Below are 13,964 nucleotides of genomic sequence, written 5' to 3' on the forward strand. Positions count from 1 at the left end.
TATTTTTTTAACAATAAAAACTTTAGCATAAAGAGCGAAGCATTGTGGAGGGGACGGCCCCTTTCATATACAGAATAATTTCTGTTCGTTTTAAGTTTTATCGTCGTTCCTTACTTTCAGTTAAAAAAAAACTTGTTTTTTTATTTAATTCACTAAATGCGACAGGTACTGCACAGCAAGGGACGTCTAGTCCAGGACTTTTAGGGTTTGACCCGGACAAAATTGCAATATAAACGAAAATGGTATCAAAATGATCAGAAAAAAATTCTGTACAATATACTAAAATTGCCCATAAATCCGAGTTGGGCCAGTACCCGAAAAACAGGGAAAAATGGGGAAATGCGGGGGAAACTGGGAAAAATGCCGAACATGCCCAAAAGATAGTTGAAAGTGAGTTTTCTGGGGCTTTTTCATACGCTGATTACGAAACTGCCAACTAAAAGTCAGTATAGAATAAAAGTGCTACGGAAAACGGGGAGAACCGGGAGACGATGGGACAAAATTTAAAAATACAGGGTAGGGGTAGAAAGCACTTTGAAATATGTTTTCTGGGGTCTTTCTATCTGCTGATCCCGAAACTGACATCTAAAATGAAATAAAGAACATGAGCCCCACCGTAACGGGAGAAAAGGGGGAAAGAGGGGAAGAAAAGGGACAATTGAAGTCAGGGGTAGAAATCAGTTTGAAATGTGTTTTCTGGGGTTTTCCGATCTGCTGATCACGAAACTGACACCTAAAATGAAGGAAAGAAAACGAGAACCATGAAAACCGAACAAAACTGGAGGAAATAACGGAAAAGGGGAAGGGAAGCCAGACTCCTGAGCCAGCTGCTAATGGCTAATAAATAAGTGGGCATATGGACAAAATAACTCGCTTAAGTATCAAACTTTTACTTTCTTGAATCACAGACATTTCTTACAACCATTTGAATTACTAAACATAAAGAAAACAACCGCTTGGCAGTGATCACAGTATAAAACTTCAGATATTATAGGTAAAATTTATACTTTCGAAGGCAATATCGTTGAATAAAAAACTAAAAAAAAGAAATTCAGTAACTATAGGTAAAATCTGCACTTTTTAAGGCAGTAGAGTTGACTTGAAAAACACAGCATTGATGTCACTAGTCGAGCTCCTCGTCTTCGACAATCTCGTTGTCCCTGTTCAAACAGTTGATACCCTGACATTCTCCGCACGCGAACGTACACGCTAATCCATTTTTCTTGCAGCTGCATCGCGAGTTCTCGCAGCCTGTCTTACAGTTGCATCTCACGACACTCAAAACAGTCTGAGGTGCGGGCAACAAATCGGTCATCACAGGTGAGTATTTATGGTCTCTGAAGACCCAACCCCAGTCAGCCGGGTTGAGGTCAGCTGGTTCCCCTTTCCAACAGGATACCTGGAGGCGCACTCGCTGGGAGTGGAATGAAGCTGCAGCTTCGGTTGGCGGAAGCCTTTCAGGCTTAACAAACGCCGTAGTATTTGACGAAGAAACTTTTTCCAAGAAAATTCGATGTCGCAGCTTAGTGAGATCTTCGTTTGGTCGTAATTTATGCAAGCTGAGGAGAAGATATTCACCCGCTTTCACAATTTCATCTTTAGACGATGATTCATCCAGAAACACTTCGCATTTTTTTCTGAACACTTCGCTCTTCTTCAAAAGAGGTAGCACAGCTTGCTTTCCAAGTCCGAAAACTCGTGTGGTCGTGTCACATCCCAAGAGTGCGTGCCCTACCAGAAGTAGCCTGGATACTTCTCCCATTTTTTTCTAACTTCGTTGAGGCACCAGAACCGTGTTATCGCTTCTTTTGCGTTCGTTGACGATTCGAAGTAAAGTGTTTTTGTATTAGGCGGGAGGTGATACAAGAGTAGAATCAGAAGGTCAGTGTCGTTGCCAAGAACTATTGTTTCAGAGTTTTCTGCTTTCGTTACGGCAGTCTTCACGATTAGATAGTCAGCATCGTCCTTCGCATGGACGGCTTCAAATCCTTTGGCTCTGAGTTTTTCCCCGATATAGCTTATAATTCACTGTTTATTCTGAGAGTTGCTCAAAAACTCTTCCTTCTTTTCCTGGAGCTTCATCTCTAAACTAAAATCGATCACTTGATGCTGGCTTCCCTTATAACGTCGGTTGTGGGTAGCATCTTTCGTGGTTGGACCAGCGCTGTATCCATCGAAGACAACAGTAGGGGAGGTACAGCGTCGAGTAACAAAACTAACATAGCTGTCACAGACTGAATCATAAGTATCACCAATCTTCCAAGGTATTTGCTGAAGCAGCCAACCTCCGTCAACTACAGTGACACGATCTGATACTGGCAGGTGGTGAATCGAGTCCGTTTTCGCTTCTTTCCATATTGCTTTCGCAGTGCAGGTTAGGTACTATTTGAAAGATAAAAATGGCTTTAAACGATTGTTTTGCCTGTTATTTCAAGCAAATTTAAGGTCCTATGTCAATTTTAAATTCTTGTTCAACCTTCTTAAGACCAAAGCCGGGTGTGCCTTGTTTGCCTCTTTTTTAAATTCTTGATCAGGACGCCTAGGACTCTAGGCAGGCATGCCTATCCAAAAACTAACCTGACAAGTATGTGTCAAATAAGAGAGTCATTCATTTTCCTGCCATTTACCCGTGCCCCAGCCATTTAAACATTTGCCTCTCAATTACTTGGACTATCTGTCTTGGCTTTTCTCTGTCTACAATTATCCAGCCCAGTCTTGATGCATCCTATGCAACCTATTGCCCAAAATACTTGATAACTTCAATTCAAAATCAACGGTCAAAATGATAGTGCATGCTTTCTACCCCTACCCTGTATATTTCCCTTTTTCCCCTCCCTCCCCCTCCCAGTTCCCCGTTTTATGTTAATCAATTTTTTTATATCATTTTAGTTCTCAATTTCGTAATCATCAGATAGGAATACCCCAGAAAATATCTTTCAAACCGCTTTCTACCCCTACCCTGTATTCTTATCTTTTCTCCCCTCTTTCCCCTGTTCCCCCTTTTTCCGTAGTACTCTTTTTCTATACTGAATTTTAGATGTCAATTTCGTAATCAGCGTATGTGAAAACCTCAGAAAACTCACTTTAAACTATTTTCTGGGCATGTTTCCCCTTTTCCCCTGTTTTTCGGGTACTCGCCCCACTCGGATTTATGGGGACTTTTAGTATGTTGTACAGAATTTTTTTCTGATCATTTTGGTACCATTTTCGTTTATATTGCAATTTTGTCCGGGTTCGACACTTTTTTGAGCTAAAAGTCCTGGACTAGTCGAGCGATTCTTCCTGAACCCAAATTGTGTTTCGAAAAGAAGTCCTTCTTTTGTCAAAATATCATACTAACGACGGTGCAGATTTTTCTCTATTATCTTAGAGTATAATGGAAGGATTGAAATAGGTCTCCACCTCTCCAGCTCCAGCTCTGTATGTTCGACTTCACACCTCCTTTATGCAGTGGGATCCCTTCAGTTTCTTTTAAGGCGTCCGGGAATGTTCCAGTTTGTAGTGAGACGTTTATGATATGAAGCAACAAGGGTATAAAAAAAAAAAAAAAAAAAAAAAAAAACAAGATATCGCACACCTGATTCAATGGCTTTCCAATCAATAAAATTTTAACTTTCAAACCACTTTAGATGTAAATCTCTGACGCCCAACCATTCTAATCTACGTAATGAAATATTAAAATCTACTGTATCAAATTCCTTTCTAAAATCCACAAATACTGTAAGAGCAAGTTCACTTTTTTCAAGATGAGTATCAAAAAGTTCGTGGTAACGAACTGTAAGTAAGGAGCAACCCGGCTCAATGGTAACCGAAACTCTGAAAACGGGTTTTGGATACCAATAAATACATCAAAAGAATCAGATTTTAATGCTGATTTCAAATATATAAGTTTCATCAAGTTTAGTCATACCCATCAAAAGTTACGCCTGAGAAAATTTGACTTATTTTCGAAAAAAGGGGGAAAGATCCCCTAAAATTTATAGAACCTTAATGAAAATCACACCCTCATATTCAGCGTATCAGAGAACCCTACTGCAGAGGTTTCAAGCTCGTATCTACAAAAATGTGGAATTTTGCATTTTTTGCCAGAAGAAACATAACGGATGCGTTTTTATTTTTTTATTTTTTTGTTTTTTTGTTTGCTTTTTTTCCCAGGGGTGATCGTATCGACCCAGTGGCCCTAGAATATCGTGGGAGGGCTGATTGGAAAGGAAGTTAAAAGTTCTAGTGCCATTTTTAAATGACCAAAAATAACGGAGGACAACTAGGCCCCCTCCCACGCTCATTTTTTTCCAAAAGTCGTCCGATCAAAATTTTAAGATAGCCATTTTGTTCAGCATGATCAAAAATAAGATAACTTTGTCCTTTAGGATGACTTAATCCCCCGAAGTATCTGGGGGGAGGGTTGAAAGTTATGAACTTTACCCAATGTTAATATATAGTATTGGTTACTGGGAGGTATACAGACGTTTTCAGGGGAATTTTTTCGGGTACTGGGGGGGGGGGGTCGGGGGTTATGTGGGAGGATCTTTCCATGAAGGAAGTTTTCATCGGGAAAGGGACATTGCTATGAAGGGGGCTCCGGACTTCCCAGCATTATTTAAAAAAAAGATCAGCAATTAAATATTTAAAAAAAACAAGTTTTTCAACTGAAAGTAAGGAGCAACATCAAAACTTAAAACGAACAGAAAATATTACGTATATAATTGTGGTCACCCACTAGTCAGCACCTTGCTATTTAAGCCAAAGATTTTTTAGTATATTCATAAATGCTATTTATTCTAATTAACGGCCTTTGTTATTAAGGGGTAATTTTTAAAAAAATGGAACTAAATTCGAACTTTAGCGTAAAGAGCGAGGTATTCAGTAGAGGTGAACCCCCTAATATACGTTTTCAAAATATATGAATATAAAAGGTCGTTACGTAAGTTACGTATATGTATTAATAATAAATACGTTCGTAAATAAAAATAAACAACTTTCGAGAAAGCCATTTAACCAAATAAAAGTACAATTAATACACAAATTTTGTTTTAATTATTCATGTACGGTGAGCCAAAATCAAAACCTGCATTAATTCAAAAAGGTTCAAAAATTAAATAAAAAAAACAATTTTTTTTTAACTGAAAGTAAGGAACGACGTTAAAACTTAAAACGAACAGAAATTATTCCGTATATGAAAGGAGATGTCCCCTCCTCAACGCCTCGCTCTTTACGCTAAAGTTTGACTTTCTCACAACTCTATTTTTTTAACAATAAAAAACTTCAATAAAAAACAAGTTTTTTTAACTGAAAGTAAGGAACGACGTTAAAACTTAAAACGAACAGAAATTATTCCGTATATGAAAGGGGCTGGCCCCTCCTTAACGTCTCGCCCTTTACGCTAAAGTTTGACTTTCTCAAAACACTACTTTTTTTAACAATAAAAAACTTTAGCGTAATGAGCGAGGCGTTGAGGAGGGGACGGGCCCTTTCATATACGGAATAATTTCTGTTCGTTTTAAGTTTTATGTCGTTCCTTACTTTCAGTTAAAAAAAAACTTGTTTTTTTTTATTTAATTCACTAAATGCGACAGGTACTGCACAGCAAGGGACGTCGAGCGATTCTTCCTGAACCCAAATTGTGTTTCGAAAAGAAGTCCTTCTTTTGTCAAAATATCATACTAACGACGGTGCAGATTTTTCTCTATTATCTTAGAGTATAATGGAAGGATTGAAATAGGTCTCCAGCTCTCTAGCTCCAGCTCTCCAGCTCCAGCTCTCCAGCTCCAGCTCCAGCTCTGTATGTTCGACTTCACACCCCCTTTATGCAGTGGGATCCCTTCCGTTTCTTTTAAGGCGTCCGGGAATGTTCCAGTTTGTAGTGAGACGTTTATGATATGAAGTAACCAGGGTAGAAGGTAAGATAAGATTTATTGCTGAAAAACGGCTATCACAAGCCCAAAAAGGCCGAATTCGCACCTTAGCGTCAAATAAAGCAAAAAAAGAACAAGAAAAACAAACAATCAAACAACAACAGAAAATTATAAAAGGGTCAATGTCAAATACTTAAGAATGTTAAAAACAAAAACAAAGTACAAAGTAAACTCATAAAATTAGAAGGCCAATGTCAAGTCAGCAAAAATGCCCCAAAAAAGGGGGGGGGGAGGCAGCGGAGATTCAATGATTGAAAATGTCAAATATGTAAGGGATAAAAGTTCTTCTATATATTTCCGTGCAAACTCTTATTGGGGCAAGAAGGGGTATTTTTGTTGACACAGAAAGTGGGAGGCGGGGTCGAAGGGGTGAATACTGACCAGGGGAAAAGGGGAGTTGTTCGAGGGTTATGAAGGGCATTGTTAGCAAAACGCAAGGTAATTTTTGCTCTCCTTTCCTTAAGGGTGACAAGGTTAGCTCTCCTAAGAAGGGAAATATAAGGTACTTTACCCTCATTGAAGATAATTCTTAGGCACCTTTTTTGTACTGCCTCTATTCTGTCCGACAATTCAATGGAAATGCCAGGATGCCAAACAGGACAGGCGTACTCAAGGGTTGGGCGTACAAATGACAGGAAAATCCTTAAACAGTGCGATTTAGGGTATTTAAATTTTTTAAGGAGTTTAAGGAGGGAAAATGTGGCATTGGCACGTTTCAAGATGTCATTAATATGACAATCCCATTTTAAGTCGCTAGAGATGGTAACGCCTAGTAATTTCATAGTGGTAACGGACATTTCAGGGGGGATTGGACAGGAGAAAGAAGGAGGAGTTTTAAGGAAATTAATAGTAAGAACAGTTGACTTTAAAGGGTTGACTTTCATATCATCAGTGAGAGCTTTGGCTGATATGGATTCCAAGATGTATATTGGGTTGCTTTTGGAACATGTCTCTAAGACAGTTAGATCATCAACGAATTTCTATCTATCTGGGAAATAAACACCAAGGTTGTTTATAATTGTAAGAAATAAATTTGAACCTAAGAGGGTTCCTTGGGGCACACCATTATAAATTGGGAGGGGATCAGAATATACATTCAGGTATTTCACGACTTGCGTTCTGTTAGAGAGGAAAGACGTAATTATTCAATCTGTCAATGCCAGTTAGATTTTATTGACTTAATCGCCTTTTCTAATTCATCATTAGTACATGATTCAAAGTGAAAATTCAGACCCTCTCCTCTATTGTCACAAAATTCCTCCTTCTGGAACTGATCTTTATGAACTCTACCTACTTGCTGTATAGTTTTCCCAAAATCTGAAAAATACTTACCAAATTGATCTGCAATTGCATGTCTGTTTGTAATTTCCAAACACTCAATTTCAAGTGCATGAAGTTCACAATCTTTCTTACTTTCCATAATCTCTTTAATAACTCCCCGTGTTCCTTTGATGTTACCTTGATTCTCAAGTAATTTTTGCTCATAATACCGTTTCTTAGCTGTCCTTCTCAGATAGTTCACTTTATATAAGCCTGGGAGGGACTATTATATGTATGGGGAGGGGCTGGTAAAAGAATATATAACAATGCCTTCGGGGTTGATACAACCCCCAGAACCCGAGGGCGAGGGTTTTAAGTTATGCCCCTGGGGCATATAGGGTTTTTATGGAAAAGATAACGCATAAACTTTGGATGAGGCTTGATTGGAAATTACCTTTTAAAGAGCCCCCTCTCAGCACTCTTTTCTCAAATGTATCCTTTATTACTTTTAAGATAGCCACTTTGTTCTAAAAAGTCCAAAGATCATATAAAAATGCCTCCGGGATTGACACAACCCCGCACGAGTCCGGTGGTATGGGTTACAAGTTATACTCCAGGGCATATACGGTTTTTATGGAAGGGGTGGTCGTATAAATCTTGGAGGAGGCTCATTTGATCGGAAATTGAAAGTTCTAGTTCTTTTTTAGGAGTCAACAGTACTTGGAGGGCAGCTAGACCCCCCATACTCTCTTTTCCCAAATGAATCGCATCGGCATTTTGAGATAGCCATTTTGTTCAAAATTGTCCAAAGACCATATAGCAACTCCTCCTGGATTGACACAACCCCCAAGAGTCCGGGGGCATGGGTTACAAGCTATAACCCAGGGACATATAAGGTTCTTATGGAAGGGGTAGTCGTATAAATGGAAATTAAAAATTCTAGCTATTTTTCTAAAAGTCAAGAGCAATCGGATGGCAACCAGCCCCTTCCTGTACACGTCCTTTTTCCTAAATGCTTCTGGTCAAAATTTTGAGTTATCTGTTCTATTCAAAATAGCCCAATTGACAAGTAGCTACGGTTCCGGGTTTGAATCCCCACCCCCTCCAGCCCTTGGGAAAGAGCTATAAATTACATTAGTTACCTATCGTTAACATATAAATTTTTTATGGAAATTGCAGTCGTATCAACTTTGGAGGAGGCTCATTCGATTGGAAATCGAAATTTCTTTCGCCCTTTTTAAAGTCGATAGTGATCAGAGGGTAACCCCTTCTTTCGCGTGCTTTTCCCCCCAATTCATCGTATCTAAATTTCAAAATAACCATTTTGTTCAAAATAGTCAAAACTTCAAAAAACCATAAGTTAAGGTTTGAAATTCGCCCATAGCCCCAGGTTCATAGATTGTAACTTATGCAAATTCCCCATTGTTAAGATATAAAGGATATGTGGAAGGGGTGGTCGTATTAACTTTAGAGGGGGCTCATTCGATTGACAATTAATACTTCCGATTCTTTTTTTAAGAGTAAAAAGTGATCAAAGACAAACCAGCCTCCCTTGTCCCTACCCTTTTTACCCCAAAGTCATCCGGTTATAATTTTGAGATGGTCATTTTGTTCAAAATAGTCCAAAGGCCAAATAACTATGCTTCCGGGATTGAATCCCTCCAGCTCCCGGGGAAAAGGTTTTGACTTGTGCAAATTACTTATTGGTACTTGATACTTGGATTCACTGATTTACGAGGCAACTTTGATTTACTGGGCAGGGGCTGTACAGTACCGGTTTCCCATACTCTTTTTTAGCAACGGAAGAGCTGTGTCTAAATATTCCAAAACTGAGGGAAATATAGGAGAATCTATAAAGTATGACAGAGGTGCATGACAAAATAATAATAAAACATGAGTTACCTCTTCTCCATTATGCTTTGCAGGGCAATTAGACAATGATAGAGTGCCAGTTATAAAATCATTTTGTACATCAACCACGAGCAGTACAGAACAAGGGCGAACAATCTGAAAAAGATTTGTGCTATGGTGTAGGTTCTGGGTAAGTAGGCTACAAGAGACGCTGGGTAGGGCACTAAAATTTTAATCCACAAAAAGAGCTACTTCTAATGGCAGATCACAATATAATAGTCCCAACTATGTAACTTAAATAACAAACGAATAATTCTTCATTGTGGAAATATAGGCAGTAAATGTTTAAAATCCGTGGCCATATCCAGGATTGTTTTGTTTTGTTGTTTTTTTTTTTGGGGGGGGTGAGGTATTTTTTGGGGGTGGGGCATTTTTTCTGGCGGGGAGGTGACAAAGAAACTTAAAAAACATTAAAATTGTCTATAGGTATTTTTGTTGCTTTTTTACGAGACAAAAAAATTTAGGGGGGGGGGTAGTTCAAAGACAGTACTCCTCCCCCCTAGATACGGTGTTACTGAAATCTTTATTAATTTATTTATTTTTAAAAATTCAAAACCGGCTATATTTCCGACAAAAGCTTAGCATTTTGTCAGGCAGAATTCCTTCACACAAGCTTATTATTTGGGGAAATTAGGCTAGGTTATTTGCTTTTGAGCAACACCGCGCAACACTTTTGGAATCCTTAAAGTATCAAGGAAAGTGAAAATGAAAACTGAGGGAATTGGTTAAGTGGAACTGAATATAGAGGTAAAATTACCTCCATATGCAGCTATGCAGTTTTTCGCAGTAGCAGGCGCCAAACTTAAAAAAAAAACATGGATGAAAATTCAGAACACAATTAGGTAAAAACAAATGACATAAACAACTTAAGAAGGTGTGGTTTTCGTTTGAAGGTGTAAGTGTCTTTGGTAATCAACAGATTGTTAATATTTGAATTTGAAGAGAAGCGTTTTAAATTTAACTGATTAATTTTACTTATTAATTTTCAAGGTTCAACGTGGGAACGGTGAAGTTAGTTTAATACTGCCCTAGATATTCCCAAGTTAACAAAAAATAAAAATCGCCGCTATCAAGTGTGAAGAGAACCAAGATGAGTTCCGGGGGGGGGGTGCCTTATTTTGATTTCCTTGACACTTTCAGTTAAAATATAAGACATCGGTCCATTCCTGATAATATCTATGTGTTTATTCTGTCCGGGATTAAATTCGACATATTCCATGCAAATCAACCCTCATATAACTCAATACCCGTGTAACCCAACCCCCGTTTAATCTAACCCTTTTTGACACAACCCCCATTCAGTTAAACCCTCCTTAAATAAGCGATATACTTTGAAAATGTATTTCAGCCCGTTTTGCCGGAATTGATAAAACTTGAGTCCAATTGAATGATTTCATTTGTTAATTCATTGGCTAATTCTTATGCAAGAGTTTTTCCTTATGCTGTGTTAATGTAAAAACATTCTCCCCCTCTCCCCCTCTAAAAAAAAAACAACTAATCCTTCTGTCCTATATATTCGAAATTAGCAAAATTTTTCATGACCAGGGCAAAAACACGCTTGAATTTCAAGATTGCAACAATTTCGGGGTTGAGTTACATCAAGACCGGATTTAATAAGGTTTCAACTGCACGGGAGTTGAGTTGAATGGGGATTGAGTTGGACGTGGGTCGAGTTAAATGGAGTAAACCTCATGAGGGTTACATTGAATGGATGTTGATTTAAATAGAATTGAGTTGCATGAGGGGTGAGTTGAATGGGGTTGAGTTGAACGTGGGTTCAGCTAAATGGAGTAAACCTAATGAGGGTTGAATTGAATGGAGGTTGAATTAAATGGAATTCAGTTGCATGGGGGTTGAGTTGAATGGCATTGATTTGAACGTGGATTGAGCTAAATGGAGTAAACCTAATGAGGGTTGAATTGAATGGAGGTTGAGTTAAATGGAATTGAGTTGCATGGGGGTTGAGTTGAACGGCGTTGAGTTAAACCTGGGTTGAGTTAAATGGAGTAAAACTAATGATGGTTGAACTGAATGGAGGTTGAGTTAAATGGAATTGAGTTGCATGGGTGTTGAGTTGAATGGGGATTGAGTTGGACGTGGGTCGAGTTAAATGGAGTAAACCTAATGAGGGTTTAATTGAATGGATGTTGAGTTGAATGGAATTGAGTTGCATGGGGGTTGAGCTGAACGTGTGTTGAGCTAAATTGAGTAAACCTAATGAGGGTTGAACTGAAAGGAGGTTGAGTTAAATACAATTGAGTTGCATGGGGGTTGAGTTCAATGCCGTTGAGTTGAACGTGGGTTGAGTTAAATGGAGTAAACCTAATGACGGTTGAATTGAATGGAGGTTGAGTTAAATGGACTTGAGTTGCATGGAGGATAGGTTGAATGGGGTTGAGTTGAACGTGGGTTGAGTTAAATGGAGTAAACCTAATGAGGGTTAAATTGAATGGATGCTGAGTTAAATGGAATTGAGTTGCATGGGGGTTGAGTTGAATAGGGTTTAGTTGAACGTGGGTTGAGCTAAATGGAGTAAACCTAACGAGGGTTGAATTGAACGGAGGTTTAGTGAAATGGTATTGAGTTGCATGCGGGTTGAGTTGAATGGCATTGAGTTGAACGTGGGTTGAGTTAAATGGAGTAAACCTAATGACGGTTGAACTGAATGGACGTTGAGTTAAATGGAATTGAGTTGCATAGGGGTTGAATTGAATGGGGATTGAGTTGAACGTGTGTCGAGTTAAATGGAGTAAACCTAATGAGGGTTGAATTGAATGGAGGTTGAGTTAAATGGAATTGAGTTGCATGGGGGTTGAGTTGAACGGCGTTGAGTTAAACCTGGGTTGAGTTAAATGGAGTAAAACTAATGATGGTTGAACTGAATGGAGGTTGAGTTAAATGGAATTGAGTTGCATGGGTGTTGAGTTGAATGGGGATTGAGTTGGACGTGGGTCGAGTTAAATGGAGTAAACCTAATGAGGGTTAAATTGAATGGATGTTGTGTTGAATGGAATTGAGTTGCATGGGGGTTGAGCTGAACGTGTGTTGAGCTAAATTGAGTAAACCTAATGAGTGTTGAACTGAAAGGAGGTTGAGTTAAATACAATTGAGTTGCATGGGGGTTGAGTTCAATGCCGTTGAGTTGAACGTGGGTTGAGTTAAATGGAGTAAACCTAATGACGGTTGAATTGAATGGAGGTTGAGTTAAATGGAATTGAGTTGCATGGAGGTTAGGTTGAATGGGGTTGAGTTGAACGTGGGTTGAGTTAAATGGAGTAAACCTAATGAGGGTTAAATTGAATAGATGATGAGTTAAATGGAATTGAGTTGCATGGGGGTTGAGTTGAATAGGGTTTAGTTGAACGTGGGTTGAGCTAAATGGAGTAAACCTAACGAGGGTTGAATTGAACGGAGGTTTAGTGAAATGGTATTGAGTTGCATGCGGGTTGAGTTGAATGGCATTGAGTTGAACGTGGGTTGAGTTAAATGGAGTAAACCTAATGACGGTTGAACTGAATGGACGTTGAGTTAAATGGAATTGAGTTGCATAGGGGTTGAATTGAATGGGGATTGAGTTGAACGTGTGTCGAGTTAAATGGAGTAAACCTAATGAGGGTGAAACCGAATGGATATTGAGTTAAATGGAATTGAGTTGCATGGGACATGAGTTGAACGTGGGTCGATCTAAATGGAGTAAACCTAATGAGATTTGAACTAAAAGGAGGTTGAATTAAATAGAATTGAGTTGCAAGGGGTTTGAGTTGAATGGCGTTGATTTGAACGTTGGCTGAGTTAAATGAAGTAAACCTAATGAGGGTTGAATTGAATGGATGTTGAGTTAAATGGAATTGAGTTGCATGGGGGTTGAGTTGAATGGGGTTGAGTTGAACGTGGGTTGAGTTAAGTGGAGTAAACCTAATTAGGGTTGAATTGAACGGAGGTTGAGTTAAGTGGAATTGCGTTGCATGGGGTTGAGTTGAATGGGGTTGCGTTGAACATCAGCTGAGCTAAATGGAGTAAACCTAATGAGGGTTGAATTGAAAGGAGGTTGAGCTAAAGGGAATTGAGTTGTATAGGGTTTGAGTTGAATGGCGTTGAGTTGAACGTTGGTTGAGTTAAATGAAGTAAACCTAATGAGGGTTGAATTGAATGGAGGTTGAGTTAAAAGGAATCAAGTTGCATGGGGGTTGAGTTGAATGGGGTTGAGTTGAACGTGAGTTGAGCTAAATGGAGTAAACCTAATGAGGGTTGAATTGAATGGAGGTTGAGTTAAATGGAATTGAGTTGCATGGGGGTTGAGTTGAATGGCGTTGAGTTAAACGTGGGTTGAGTTAAATGGAGTAGACCTAATGATGGTTGAAATGAATGGAGGTTAAGTTAAATGGAATTGAGTTGCATGGGAGTTCAGTTGAATGGGGATCGAGTTGGACGTGGGTCGAGTTAAAAGGAGTAAACCTAATGACGGTTAAACTGAATGGAGGTTCAGTTAAATAGAATTGAGATGCATGGAGGATAGGTTGAATGGGGTTGAGTTGAACGTGGGTTGAGTTAAATGGAGTAAACCTAATGAGGGTTAAATTGAATGGATGCTGAGTTAAATAGAATTGAGTTATGGGGGTTGAGTTGAAGGTGGGTTGATTTAAATGGAGCAAACCTAATGACGGTTGAACTGAATGGAGGTTTAGTTAAATGAAATTGAGTTGCATGGAGGTTAGGTTGAATGGGGTTGAGTTGAACGTGGTTTGAGCTAAATGGAGTAGACCTAATGAGGGTTAAATTGAATGGATGCTGAGTTAAAAGGAATTGAGTTGCATGGGGGTTGAGTTGAATGGGGTTGAGTTGAACGTGGGTTGAGCTAAATGGAGTAAACCTAATGAG

General features: G+C 38.9%; 1 protein-coding gene across 1 annotated transcript in view; it reads right to left on the bottom strand.

Moving 5' to 3' along the window:
• The window catches only part of Naam (Nicotinamide amidase), a 102,751-nt gene that overhangs the window by 18,911 nt on the left and 69,876 nt on the right, over positions 1–13,964 (bottom strand). Inside the window, exon 4 of the mRNA XM_089106725.1 lies at positions 9,078–9,182. Within this exon, the coding sequence (XP_088962851.1) occupies positions 9,078–9,182 (105 nt within the window). The remainder of the gene's footprint in view (positions 1–9,077; positions 9,183–13,964) is intronic.

This window comes from Artemia sp. Qi Xiang Cuo, chromosome 21 (genome assembly GCF_049724085.1).
Source record: "Artemia sp. Qi Xiang Cuo chromosome 21, ASM4972408v1, whole genome shotgun sequence".
NCBI lineage: Eukaryota > Metazoa > Arthropoda > Branchiopoda > Anostraca > Artemiidae > Artemia > Artemia sp. Qi Xiang Cuo.